The sequence below is a fragment of the Eptesicus fuscus genome, chromosome 5 (assembly GCF_027574615.1).
Source record: "Eptesicus fuscus isolate TK198812 chromosome 5, DD_ASM_mEF_20220401, whole genome shotgun sequence".
In the NCBI taxonomy this organism is placed as follows: Eukaryota; Metazoa; Chordata; class Mammalia; order Chiroptera; family Vespertilionidae; genus Eptesicus; species Eptesicus fuscus.
Window position 1 is genome coordinate 39,358,660 of NC_072477.1, and position 15,123 is coordinate 39,373,782.

Here is a 15,123-nt window from a genome sequence, read left to right on the forward strand (position 1 = left end):
GTAGAAAAACTATTGTTGATTAGGATAAATGAAAGCAGGTAGCTAGTGATGGCATTTCAGGGGCAATGATATGTGAAGAGCAAAGATGCTGCATGCTGCCCTGAAGGACACCCCTGTGAGGAATGCTGCAAGTGATTAGTTTAAGGCTAGTAGGGGGTGGTTCGATAAATTAAGAAAAGAAGTGTTTATTTATCTAGTAAACAGTACATTAGACATGTACTGTATATAAGAAAGGTTAAAACAGGGTCACATTTGGGGGTCTAGAATGGATTAATTCAGTTTACTTTATTTCTAATGGAAAAAATGATTTGGTTTTGGAACAAATCACTTCTTGAATAGACTTTGGAATGAATTAAGTTTGAGAACCAAGGTTCCACTGTGTCTATATATTTTTAAAAGAAAATTAGGATCATGCTATGTATCTTACCTTTCACTTAAAATGATATTTAATTACTTATTATTGTGCTGTGATGCCTGCCTTTGTATACTGTTTTGAATATCACTGTTTCTTTTGGCTAAATTTTTGGAAGTGAAATGTGTCAAAGGAAATGGGAATTTTTAAGGCTTTTAAAATACATTGCTCCCCAGCCCTGGTTGGGTCAAGCGCAGGAGACAACCGATCCATATGTCTCTCACATTTATGTTTCTCTCTCTCTCCCTCCCTCCCTCCCTTCCTTCCTCTCTTTCTCCTTCCCTCCCTCTCCCTTTTTTCCCCTGCTTCTAAAAATCAATGGAAAAAATATCCTTGGGTGAGGATTTTTTAACAACAAAATAATCATCAAACCATACACTTACAATTTGTGTTCTTTTCTCTGTGAATGTTATACCTCAGTAAAAAAGTTTACCACGTCTGGCTGGCATGGATCAGTGGTTAAATGTTGACCTATGGACCAGGAGGTCATGGTTTGATTCCCTGTCAGGGCACATGCTTGGGTTGTGGGCTAGATCCCCAGTGTGGAGTGTGTAGGAGGCAGCCGATCAGTGATTCTCTCTCATCATTGATGTTTCTTTCTCTCCCTCTCCCTTTCTCTCTGAAATAAATAAAAAATATATTTAAAAAAGTTTACCACAACAATTTCTATGTATATTTGGAATAAATTCAGTTTGATTTTATTGATTTTTTTTATTCCTATTCCTTTTAGCTCCATTATGTTTCTGCAGAAGTAAAAAATTTCTTGCTTTGAATATAGTATTGAAAAGATGAAGATATGTGATATCAAAGAATAGACACACTTAAAGTTTTTTCTTTAGCTTTATTCTACTGTACAGTTAGGGATAGTTTACTAAAGTAATTTAATTGCTGTTGGCCATTAGCAAAGAAATTTTAATGGCCTAATGTCACCTGGAATAGAATTTGTCATTCTTAAAATACCTGGGAGCAGATAGCATTTTTTATGTTTATAGCTAAATAGGCAATTAATACTCTTTAGTGGGATTATATTGATTGGCTCTTTTTGCAATAAAATTGTATATATTTATTTCCATTTTATATTTAGGTAGGATTTACTGTTACATGTAAAATGTTTCAGATTTCAGTATAATGTAATTGTAAAAAAAAGCAAGCGAGACTTCCTTTTTAAATTTTATTTAACACAGTTACATTCAATATTATTTTATATTAGTTTCAGGTATTTAGCATAGGGGTTAGACAGTCATTTACAAAGTGTTCCCCATATTTCAAGTACAGACCTGGCACTGTACATAGTTATTACAATATTATTGACTATATTGTCTATGCTATACTTTACAGCCCTATGACTATTTTGTAACTGCCAATTTATAGTTCTTAATCCCTTCACCTTTTTCACTTAGTTCTCCCCTCTCCCACCCTATCCACAAGCAAGACTTCCAGTTCTTTTTTGCCATCTGTTTCCGTAGTGCACACTATCTTTTTATATAAAGTATGCTTGGATACTTTTCAGAGTGACTGTGGAGTTAATTTCCTCTTTTGGTTTTATTGAATTTAAAATTGAAGTTCAAAGGTTTAACTTCATTGTAGTGTTAACAAGTATAATATTTTTATATTAAAATGCTTTATTATATTTTAGTTATGTTTCTTACAATTATTTGTAGGGAATGCCAGTGGAATTTTTGGTGTTACATGATGTTGATTTAGTAATATCCTATGTAGAAAATAACACATACATTGAGGAAACACGAGAAGATGAAGCCGATGACATGGAAGGTCCAGATATGGGTAATATGTTTTGTGATGCTCACCTCACCCATTCCTGCCCAGCATCCATTACATCAGGAAAGTTCAATGAATTAACTTTCTCATAGAATGTATTCACATTCAAGACTAGGAAGAAACCTGAAGAAATTTATTTTGAGTCAGTTTATCAAATTGCTAGGTGAAAAGATATAAGGATACCTTAGTCTGTTTAGTGTGATAACTTTCATTGTTAGGCTTCTAGCTTCCCACATCTGTACCTTTATCTTCCACATCAGTTCTTTCAACCCTTCTGGCCTACTCCATGTTTAAAAACGACTCCGGAGCCACACATGGCATTTTATTTTTATTATTCCTATTAGGGAGTGAAATTCTAACAAACATTATATTTATAGTTGTAAATAAATCTGATTGTTAACAATGTAGGGAGTAAATTTCAATAGCATTTTAATACTTTTATTTAACATGTTATTTCTGTTTTTTATTGCTCTTATTGCTTACATTTTTGAATTATTCTATAGTTTTTAAGGCTACTCCCCTTCATATTCTTTACTTTGATTGTTATTCTCTGAGTTAGCTGATGTCACCTTCATTTTGTGGGTGAAGAATGTTTGTTTTAGCAGAGTTAAATGATCTGTCCAAAGTCACATAAATGACATGTGGTGGAACCTGGATTAGAATAATCATTCTGACTTGAAATCTTATTTATGAGCATTATCATTCCTTTTTTCATGGCATCAATCCTGTTCTGTAATTGCTCATTTAATTTCTCTCTTCTCCACTAGTCTATACTATCTGTAAGGCAGGGGTTATGTCTTGTTCTTTCTTGTATCCCATTTAGTAAATACTTGAATGTTTTATATAGTACTATTATTATGAACCCCAGGAAGGAGATAATTTGTATATTTTTTCATGAGATCCATCATTATTATGTTCAAAGTTTATATTATAAATTTAATAAGGACTCTGAGCTTTAACTGTTACCAGTAACCAGTTTCTCAGTTTGAGCTATGTTCTAGTTGTTTTCTAGAACATAGAGGTTAGAATTGCTTGTGGTTGAAGCCAGAGTTCTCCTCCATAGCATCATCATTCCATTGATAGACCTGTGTTCTGGTCTCTTGCTCCCTGCTGTTTTCCTATCATGATTCATATATTTTAGTCTTCAGAGTCAGGAAAATTGCACAATGTCAGTTTAATAAGATTTCTTTCCTCGGTAGGAGTCGCTGTTTTAAGATTTCCATGTTTTCACATCCCCTATTGCTTCCTGACTCTCTGCCCTTTATTGCCTTCTGTGTTGCTTTCTCTTTCTACAACTCTACCTGCCTTCTTTCCCTTGCCTAGTTCTCGTATTTTTTTCATAGCTCTGCCTTTTGTTTTTTGTTTTGTTGTGATTTTTGTTTTGTTTTGTTTTAACTCCCTATGTTTGTAATGCATACTGGCTCATAATATTGTGTGATATCACACCCATATAAATAATTTCCCCATCTTGTTTTATTCCCATTTATATAGGAATGATAGATGAGGGTTAGGAAAGAGTTTGTTACCATGTAGAAAAATGCCCTTCAGAGGAAATGGGCACAGGATGAATCAGAATAAAATGGATTGAGTTCTATAAAAGGACAATATGGAAAAAAATAATTAAACTTGTATGACTTAAACGAGTATATGTATTATGGATAGGTGAAAGGTATAGCTGAGGAGTGAGGAAATTTACAAGCGAGGGTAGCTTATTAAGAGAGAGAGACCAGAAAAGAGGGAAAGGAGGTCTTGGAACAATATAGAGAAGAAAGGATGGATTAGGAAATAAGAAAGGAATGGCAGGAAAATGAAAAACATTATATACAGGGTGAGACAAAAGTAGGTTTACAGTTGTGAGTACATGAAACAGTTTGTTCTTGTATTACTTGTTAATTATTATATTATTTTCCATACACACAACTATAAACCTACTTTTGTTCCACCCTGTAAGAAATAAGAGAATAGCTTTTTATCAATTTGAGGGCATACGTTTTTAATGTCATAGAATGTGGTATCTATAAGTACCTTAACCCATGGATACAGACAATAGTATAGTGAAGGCCTGAGGGCCGGTGTGGGTATGGGATTGGGGGGGTCAATGGGGAACAAAATGGGGACATCTACACTAAAGATTTTTAAAAAGTACCTTAAAGTTAATGTAGTGCAATGCTTATGTTTCACAGATTTGAACACTGAGGCCCAGAGAGTTATGAATTGGCTAGCATGATGCAATTGAAAATTGCTGAGATGTACTGAAATTTAGATCTAATATTTTATTGTATAGTATTAGAAGTTATATGGAAAATAATACTTTAGTTCTCCAACTATATTTGCCGGAAGCCAATTCCAGCATGTCATAATTACAAGAGTTTCATCAAAAGGTTGATGAAACTTGGGGGCTCAACAAGGGCTGAGTCACATATGCAATCACCTGTTGGAATGGCTGAAAGGCACTTCCCCCAAACCTGAATAGGGTGATTGTTTGCTGCCAGACAGCTCAGGGCATCTCAATCTACATGTTATTGCCTCCTGTTGGCCAAACACCTGAACAGCTGTAGGCTATTCCCCAATCTGACAATGCTTCTGTACCCTACTCTTTGAAGTGTATTATCTCCACCTTGCCTCAGGACAAATTGTGTTAATTAAAAGCAAGGGTCCTGAGACAAGGAGAAACTTTAGCTCCTTTAGCTGAAGCTCCTCTGACCCCCAGTGCCTTTCAAAATTATCTTTCATCTCTGGACTCTTATTTAATCTACGCACAGCCTTTCTTCAGATTGCTGAAGCCTTTGTAATGCTGGAACAAGAACCCCAACCTATATTGTCTTCCTCACTTTCTCCCTTTCTTTTACTGTGTTATTACAGAGAATTATGAACTTACAAAGTAGACAGGATAATAAAACAAATCTCCTGGTATCCATTATCTGGCCCTATCCAACTACCATCAACCCATGGCTATCCTGTTCTAACCACTACCACCCCTTATTTTGTAGCAAACACCAAATATATAATTTCATTCATTAATATTTCCCTGTGTATTTCAGAGATATAAGGATTTCTCTTTTAAAATTACCATAATTGTTGCTATTACTACATCTAAAACCCAGTAATCTTAATACCATCAGCTATGTAGTCAGTGTTTGCACTTGTAATTGTCATGCTCTATTCAGCTAGTGTCAACTCTTCTAGGAAGCTTTAATGTCTCTCTAATCAAGTTAGATGCCTCTTCAGTGTTACCATACAATTTATACAAACTCCTACAGAATATTTACGGATTTAAAATGTGTTTTTTACCACTTACATGGATGGATGGATGGGCAGTTGGTTGGTCAGCCAGTCTATTTAAATTAATGATAGGTTTTTACATATTCAGAATCCACCATAACTTGATGCATTTAGAATAAAAGCCAAACTTTTTGGCTCATATGATCTCTTATGATCCAGCGATTACCAGCCTAGAGTTTTCTCATACCATTTATTCCTCCAACTCATCTTGTTTTAATCAGTTTTGCCTTCCTTATGCATCTAGTATATACTAAGCTCTTTTATATTTCCGAGCCTTTGCATATGCTTATATTATTCTTTTTGCTTCATTCTTTTTTTGATTCTCTACCTGGAAGACTTTGGATCTCCAAATCTAACTCTCCCAGCTCTCTTACACTGTATCCTTTTCCTTTTTAATCTGATCACAGTTTATAATGATGTATTTATTCAGTGATCAGGTTATCGTCTGACTTTTTTGTAGAAAGGTTCTTTATGTGGTCAGGGAAAATATCTGTTTTTGTCTACTACTTTATTACAAATAAAATATAATATTCATATTATTTCCAGACAAAGTTTAAATAAGTGCTTCTGGAGTTGACTAGAACATCACAGTTTCTGAGTCAGGAAGCACCTCAGAGTTATTTAGGGTAGGAAGCCAGACAACTAGAAAGTTTTCTAAACAACATGCATTTTTAACTAATAAGATAGTGCAAATTCAAAAGTTTTATAGAGTGCCAAATTTTCATATGCTCACCTGGGAAAAGAGTTTAACTATTTTTAATTACACTTTTATATACACATTACATTCTTCTCCAATGTTTTAGGAATGCAAGATGATGAAGTGGCAGAAAGTGTTTACAGAGACAGGAAGAGACAGCTGCCCTTGGAACTCACGGTAGAACTAACAGGAGAGACATTTAATGCGACAGTAACGGCTTCAGACAGCATAGTGCTTTTCTATGCTGGTTGTGAGTATGAATCTTTAGAGGAGGCTATATTACATATTAGGACATTAAAATAAGCAGGTTTTATTTTTGCATTCTGCATATTGCACAGTGTAAGAAGACAGCTTTTTTATGTCCCAAGTAAGCTGCACATAATGAGACATTTACTTTTAGCTGATTCTGGGATTGTAAAACTGATTGTATATATCTGACTTAAAATTGAAGGTTAATGATTAAACTAGATGTTCAGCTTGTTAATTTAGAAATATTGTGATTCAAGCTAAGGCTTTTGATATGTTAACAGTTCTTACAGATTTATAGGAACTATATTGCTTTTATCTTTGAATAATAGCCGTTCAACTATATTCCCTCCAGTATGAACGCGGAAAATTAGTTGTATTTGGAATATTCTTAAATGTTTGGAACAATATTGAGTTTGTATACTTATTAAGAAATAACAATTTTGGGAAACCCCATAAATCTCTTGGTTTATTATGTATAAGTATGAATGCTTTGGAGATATGCATGTTGTAATATCTGTTGAATTTCTTATTTTTATGTAGGGCAAGCAGTATCCATGGCATTTTTGCACTCCTATGTCAATTTGGCAGTTAAATTGAAAGGTATTGTGCTGTGGCATGCATGGTTATTTTCCTGATTCTGAGCTGTTGCTATTTGTAAAACTATGTTATGCTAAAGATGAAGAAAACTGCATAAAATTTCAAGTTATTAATGTTTTTGTTTCCAAGATTAAGTTAATTAATCATGAGCTTCAGAAATGCTTCTAAAAGCATTCATTTTGATTGTCTTCATGGAACTGTCCTTAATTGATTACTTGTGGCCACATAGTTAATCTATAACCTTTTTGGCTGAATTCAGTCATTCAGCAGGCATTTATTGAGTGCCTACTCTGTTCCAGTTACTATTAAATACTATTAAATGAATACTAAATACTATTAAATAAACATTTCACAGATAAGACCCAGTCTTATAGTCTAATCAAAGAGCCAGGCTCTTTTTATTTCAGGTATCCTATGAAACTTGATCCAGTGGCAGGAAAATAAGAATCCAAGGAATGGACTGTAACTCAAAATGCCTATGCCACGATCCTGTTAGAGAGGAAGAGAGGGAGGGAGGGAGAGAGGGGAGGAGGGAGGGAGGGAGGGAGGGAGGGAGGGAGGGAGGGAGAGAGAGAGGGGGGATTAGGATAATGTTTTGTTATCATTTGAATAAGTTAGAATGTATCATGCTTCCTATCTATAATATGACTTTCTCCTACTGTTTTTCTTGTAAATAGAAGCTATTTTAGTTGAATAAGTTTATTCTTGACTACTATAGGAATGTACCCACCAATGTACCCACCATTTAGTTTTGGGGAAAACTAGTTTACATGCTATTTCATTATTTAGTAAGTTCCTATGGGCAAGTAGTGAGCCTTTTACTGAGCTCACTGTACTTATCGTATTACCTTACATTGCAGAATATCTGGGTGTGTTTTTTTTAAATCCTCACCTGAAGACATCTTTTTATTGGTTTTAGAGAGAGAGGAAGCCGGGGAGTGTGGGGGGGGGGGGGGTGGTGGTGGAGAGAGAGAGAGACATCAATGTGAGAGAAACATTGATTGGTTGCCTCCTATATGTGCCTTGACCCGGATCAAACCTGCAACCTAGATATGTGCCCTGACTGGGAATCGAACCCACAGCCTTATTGTGTACACTATGATGCTCCAACCAATTGAGCCACCTGGGGCCAGAATATCTGGTTTTAGTAATTGTTGAATAACTGATTAACCTAATATAGTGGAGTTTCATGAATTTTGTTTTATTTAGTGAAAAGTGTGTACAACTTATTTATATAGTGGGGACTTTGTGAACTCAAGAAATTGATTCCAGAAAGTCAGCTCTAAATAGAGCATGTTCTGTAGTAATAAAAACATCAGAGATTTTCAAAAACTTTTCTGAACCATTTCTTTATCATTCATTTCCCAACCACAGTTGATTCTACTTTTGATTATTTCATTACCCAAGTGAAGAGGTGATTAAGTCTTTAGTTACTTTGTGTTTTTGTTGTTGTTGTTGTTTTTAAATATATTTTATTGATTTTTTACAGAGAGGAAGGGAGAGGGATAGAGAGCTAGAAACATCGATGAGAGAGAAACATCGACCAGCTGCCTCCAGCACACCCCCTCCCGGGGATGTGCCTGCAACCAATGTGCATGCCCTTGACCGGAATCAAACCTGGAACCTTTCAGTCTGCAGACCGACGCTCTATCCACTGAGCCAAACTGGTTTCGGCAGTCTTTAGTTACTTTGATTACTGATCTTTTAAATAAAGCAAATCCTCTTATTCTCTTTCAGGTTATCCTTTGTAGTTGCATTCTGTGGGCAGATTTTAAGTTTCCTTTTTTTTAGGTACTTTAGCCTTATTGGGAATTTATTAGAAGAAAGGAAAAGGAGGGTAGTGAAATATAAACCATAATAAAATAGCAATTGAATAATGGAATTATCTCCCCAGCCCATTTGACTAGTTAACAAATGAACTTGGAAAGATTCCCTTACTTTCTTCTCTGTTCATGACTAAATAAAGAGACTACCTGACCCCTCAATGCAAGGACACTGAGTTGTATGTGATTGTAGAATAAAAACGCAGATTACCAGCCCAGGACTTGATTACCTTTTACATTTAGTTCGTTCTTAACAATTCTTTTAGTAATTAGATATCAGATAAATGGACTTTTGGGGGCTTAATGTAGAAATGCATTAGTATAGGTAAATATAGTGTTTTGCATCTATGTTGAAGCCTCAACTATAACTTTTTTTTTCAGGTTTCTTATTTTTATTTTTTTAAAATCTTTATTGTTCAGATTATTATTAATTGTTCCTCTTATTTCCCCCCATATCTCCCCTCCACCAGGTTCCTACCCCACCTTCTGCCCTTACCTCCCTCCCACTGTCCTCATCCATAGGTGTACGATTTTTGTCCAGTTTCTTCCCGCACCCCCCACTCCCCTTTTCCACAGAGAATTGTTAGTCCACTCCCTTTCTATGCCCCTGATTCTATTATATTCCCAGTTAATACTATTCATCAGATTTTTTATTCCCTTGGTTTTTAGATTTACTTGTTGATAGATACATATTTGTTGTTCATAATGTTTATCTTTATCTTTTTCTTCTTCTTCCTCTTCTTAAAGAATACCTTTCAGCATTTCATATAATTCTGGTTTGGTGGTGATGAACTCCTTTAGCTTTTTCTTATCTGTGAAGCTCTTTATCTGACCTTCAGTTCTGAATGATAGCTTTGCTGGGTAGAGTAATCGTGGTTGTAGTTTCTTGCTATTCATCACTTTGAATATTTCTTTGCAGAAATGTAAAACAATGCCATTCTTTTCACTAATTTTTTCTTTTTGTTTTGGAAAATTGTATTATATGAACATGCTATAGTGTTTATTATTTTCAAAATAATTAACAAATATTTTTAAATCCCTGTTTCAATTTCTATTTTGGCAACTATTGGTAGATGTAACCTATATAAACAAAAGCTCTTTGAGGAGCTCAATAATTTTTTTAAAAATTGTTTAAAGTATTACATTGTGGCAGAATGCACGGGAGAACTATCAGCCAGCACTCTGAGGGAGGAAAGTTTAACCTTTATTTAGCAGATCTGCTAGTCCAGGGGAATTCCGGAACTGAACTGAACTGAACTCATGGGGAGGCTCTGACCTATATATCTCCTCCTGTGGCAGGCCTCTGAGGGTCCCTGCAGCTCCACCCACGTCAGCTGTGGTGGGGCTCTGGGGTTAGGCTCTGCAGCTCCGCCCAGTCTGACTAGAGTGGGGAAGTAAGATTACAGTTTTAACCAGTCCACTTTCTCTCCATATGAGTCTGGATCTTCAGAGTCTTGCCTGGAACTGGAGTTCAGAGCAGTTGGGAGCTTTTGTCTCCCTCCCGATTAAGAAAGCCAGCCATGTCCTCAGTTGCCAGCCCTCTCATTTTCTTCATTTGTGACCTGCCTCTTTGTCTCCGCATTTTAGCTGCTTCCCTGAGTTGATGGAGTGGCTTTGTGTGATAGGTGTCCTAGCAGGGCCCAGTGGCTCAGCTTCCCCAGTTACCTGAGGTGGACACTCTTGGTGCACCCCTTTGTGGGCTGTGTGTGCAGTCTTGTTGTAGTTAAGCCTAGATTGTTGTTAGTATCACTGGGGGGAGTTGACCTCCCAGGCCAATTGGCTGTGAGGATCAGCTGTGTCTCCACTGGGAGAACTTCTGTGCTCAGCTTGGATGGGGTGGAGTCTCAGGGTGGAGCAGACAGCCTTGGTTTCCCATCAGCCCTGCCCTAAGAGGCCCCTGTGTCTCAGTGTCCCGCGGCAATGGCTGCACGCATCTCTGAGAGAAGGCCGCTGCCAGATAGTCCAGTTTCTCCCCGAATGAGTCTGGGTATCCAAAGTCTCACCCGGAACTGGATTTCAGTGCAGTCTGGAGGTTTTGTTTTTCTCCCGAACGAGAAAGCTAGCTGCACGCTTGCTGCCCACCCTCTCCGCGCACCGCGAGTAAGCCAGCCGCGTATTCAGCTGCCCGCCCTTTCCGCACACGGGTCTCCGCACCTCTGTCCTCCACAGCTCCTCTGAGTCTCAGTGCCCTTTTCTCTTTCCTTCTAGTTGTAGAGTTTCCACTCAGCCAGCTTTCCGGTGGTTCTGGACGATGTCCACTCTGTCTTCCAGTTGCAGTTTTGAAATTGTTGTGCAAGGCAGCAGTATAGGTGTTTACCTGTGCCGCCATCTTGGTTTCTCTCTCTCAACTATAACTTTTTAAACTAGGAAAATATTATAATACTTTGGGCATTTAGTTCTGCAAACTTTCACATTAACTACTTGGGGAAAAGTCACTTTTCATCTCTTAATCCAAGACAATGAAGATTATTTTATACTCAGTCACAAGGTGGCAGCAAGTGTCAGGTGTTTATACTTACATAGCATCTGTAGCTAAGAGAATCTGTTTTTTCCCTTCCTTTAAATAAAGAACTCTATTTGAAATTACTGCATTGATAAAGTATATGGGATATAATACTGCAGGCATCTTAGAATATTAGATTATTCCAGTTGAAACATGATTAAATATTGAAACCATTTTATAAGAAGGAAAATTTTAAATTGGCAACTTTAACATAGGTAGCCTTACAGTGTTTAATGATATGCACCAATATCCTTTTTTCAATGTCAAAGATAACATCAAAATTTTCAACTTGGACTGCAGGGTCAATAACATTCATAGTGGTGGTAGATTTGTTGAGGATGTATATTGAAGGGAAAGAACTGCATTTGTAACAGCACTATATCCCATACTTGGGTGCTAATGTATAATACTAGAGGCCCGGTGCATGAGATTCATGCATGGGTAGGGTCCCTAGGTCTGGCCGGCTATCAGGGTCGATCAGGGCCTTCCTTCATTCCATGCCGCCCCCTCGTGGTCAGCACACGTCATAGCGAGCGATAGAACTCCCAGTCTCCCGGTTGAACTCCTGTGGGGACACTTTGCATATTAGCCTTTTATATCTAAGATGGTACTCTATATTAACAATCATCACTAGATATTTATTGACTAAATAATTATAATAAAGGATAAGAAAACTTTGTGGAGAAGTCACTTAGTAGATCTGATATTAGAAGGAATAGGATTTATCTTTGTTTATATGGTCATATAGTATTCAGGTATTAATATATTTTAGTGTAAAATTTAAAATTTGTTCATAAAGAAATATAAGGTACATTCCATAAATTTTTATAAGGTACATACTATATAACCAACATTGTACTAGATAGAGGAATATAGTGTTGAATAAGATAGATTACATCCTGCCTGTATTGTCAAACAAATTGCTAACATTAAATCTAGTGATAAATTATCACATCTATGTTGTATAACCTAGAATCATTTAAAATATAAGAGTGAATTTTCAGTATTAAAAACTTTTGGTGATAAAATACTAAAGTATTATATTCACAGTTTTAATTGTTATACCAAGAGTCCTTTAATCTAATATATTAAAGTTTCCTTTTGTTAGAATTTACTCATTCCTTTCACAGCTGAATTGTGTGGTGCCTGTTTTATTTGTTTTATCTCTTTCTACCTAGCGATTTACATATTTTGAAGAACTTTACATATATTATTATAGAACAAGTGGGAATTTCTCTTTGGGATTCCATTAGGTGTTTTCTTAGGCTAAAAAGAAATTATAACATTTAGACAGGATGGGTACCTGAAGCCTTGGATGAGTTTCTTGTGTGTCATTTATACCCATATTTAAGGTGTTTCATGCACAAGGACTGTTCTAGATACTGGAAAATCAATAATGAGTAAAATAGACACAGTCCCTTTTCTCAGGGAGCTCTCTTGGTAGAAACAGACATTCATCAAGTAACCACACAAATGAGAATGTAATTACATCTATATAATAAAAGCATAAGCAACCGTTCACTATGATGCGCACTGACCACCAGGGGGCAGACACTCAATGCAGGAGCTACCCCCTTGTAGTCAATGCGCTCTCACAGGGGGAGCGCCGCTCAGCCAGAAGCTGGGCTCATGGCTGGCGAGCGCAGCGGTGGTGGCGGGAGCCTCTCCTGCCTTCGTGGCAGCGCTAAGGAGCAGCGAGCTGAGCTGTAAGGAGTGAGGGGTCCTGGACTGCGAGAAGGTGCAGGCCGGGCTGAGAGGCCCCACTGCCCCCCAATGCATGAATTTTGTGCACCGTGCTTCTAGTAATAAGATAAAGGAGCATGGTTCTATCAGCACATAGGAGCCTGATGTAGATCAGAGTGTCCAGGCATTCTTGAAGTAGTCATACATTCAGAAATATGAAGGGGTGAGAAAGACTAAACTCGTAAAAGTTGGTGGGGGTGGGCTATTAGCAAAAAAGATTCGAGTTTTGAAAAGACTCTTCTAGTTTCAGTATAAAGATATACCGAATTCAGGGATATGAATTAGAAGTGTACTGAAGCTATCCAAGGAGAAATAATGATTGGAGTACTGGTAGTAAAGAGAAATGGATAGAAGAGATATGTAAGTGGTAAAATTGAAAGGCTATGCTGATTGATTTGATTAGCCATGGCGGAATTAGGAATGGTCAGGCGAGAAAAATGTTACTTTGTTTTTTGAGTTGTACAAGAATGACAGTGTTCACCATTGTAAACAGGAAGGAAACCGTGTTTGGTTTTAGTCATAGGTACTGAGTTTGGGGATGTTTTCACTCAAGCAGAAATATGTAAGTCAGTAAGGATAATATGGGTCTGAAACTTTCAGAAGGAGCCTGGGCCAAAGATATAAATTTAAGGTTCATTAGATTGGCAGTGGTTTTTGAGATTGTCTAGAATGAGAGTGTAGAGCAAATAGAGAAGGCAGTATAAATTGAGCCTTGAGGAACGCCCATCTTACTGGCAAAGAACCTGCCGAAAGAACAAAAAGGAACAGCAAGAGAGGTGGCAAAAAAGCCAATAGGGGAAGGTGCTGCAAAAAATCAAGGGGAGAGAGTGTTCTACAGCAGTGTTTGATACTGCTGAGAGCTTAAAATAAGAATGGTATGTGAAAATATTGACAATTTTTAACAACTGAGTTTTCTACATTAATATTTATAAAACATTCATTTTCCTTCTACTTAGGCACACCTGCTATGCTGCTTACTAGAATAAACTGTGCAGATTGGCCTGATGTATGTACTAAGCAAAATGTTACTGAATATCCTGTTGTAAAGATGTACAAGGAAGGCGAGAACCCAGTAACTTATAGTGGTATGTTAGGAACTGAAGATCTCCTAAAATTTATCCAGCTGTAAGTATGCAGCTTCACCCTAAGATTTGTAAACGTTTAGGTCTATAAAACTTCTAATTACACATGTTGACATACTCTGAATGGTTTAAGATGGATACTAGAATGGAAATCTCAGGCTGAGCATTGATGAGTAGGGCTCATGCACATATCATCACTTTTGGGGAGATATAAATTTTGTTTAATGAGAGTGATTTTTGTTTAGAATAATATTTGTCTTTATTTAGTTGGATGTTTATCCTGCGGCATGTAGTCTTTTCTAAGTTCAGTATTTTTATTTTTTTACAAGCTGAAAAGTATTTTTTAAAAATTTCATTTATTAAATTGATTGGGGTAACATTGGTCAACATGAATATAGAGGTTTCATAGGTGGGTTTCTATGTTACAAGATCTGAATATTGCACTGTATGCCCACCACTCAAAGTCAGAGCTTCTCCTGTCACTTTATATTAGGACCCCCTTCTCCCCCACCCCCTTCCCTCTGGCAACCACCACACTGCTGTTTGTGTTCATGAATTTCAGTTTTATACCTCACATATGAGTGAAATCATATGTTCTTAGCTTTTTCTGACTTATTTCACTTAGCATAATGTTCTCAAGGTCCATCCACGTTGTTGCAAATGGCACTATTTCATCCTTGCTTATGGTTGAGTAGTATTCCATTGTGTATATGTACCACATCTTCTTTATCCAGTCCTCTATCGCAGAACACTTTGGTTGTTTCCATGTCTTGGCCACCATGAATAATGCTGCAGTGAACATAGGGGTGCATATATCTTTGCAAATACATGATTTCAAGTTTTTCAGGTACATACCCAGGAGAGGGATTGCTGGGTTGTATGGTAGCTCTATTCTTAATTTTTTGAGGAATCACCTGACTACTTTCCATAGCTGGTGAAAAGTATTTTTAAAAATT

The 15,123-nt window shown here is 36.8% G+C and overlaps 1 protein-coding gene across 1 annotated transcript in view; it reads left to right on the top strand.

Moving 5' to 3' along the window:
• TXNDC16 (thioredoxin domain containing 16) overlaps positions 1–15,123 on the top strand; it is an 84,856-nt gene that overhangs the window by 41,031 nt on the left and 28,702 nt on the right. The window contains exons 11-14 of the mRNA XM_054716067.1: positions 2,074–2,197; positions 6,277–6,420; positions 6,960–7,019; positions 14,042–14,210. Of these exons, the coding sequence (XP_054572042.1) occupies positions 2,074–2,197; positions 6,277–6,420; positions 6,960–7,019; positions 14,042–14,210 (497 nt within the window). The remainder of the gene's footprint in view (positions 1–2,073; positions 2,198–6,276; positions 6,421–6,959; positions 7,020–14,041; positions 14,211–15,123) is intronic.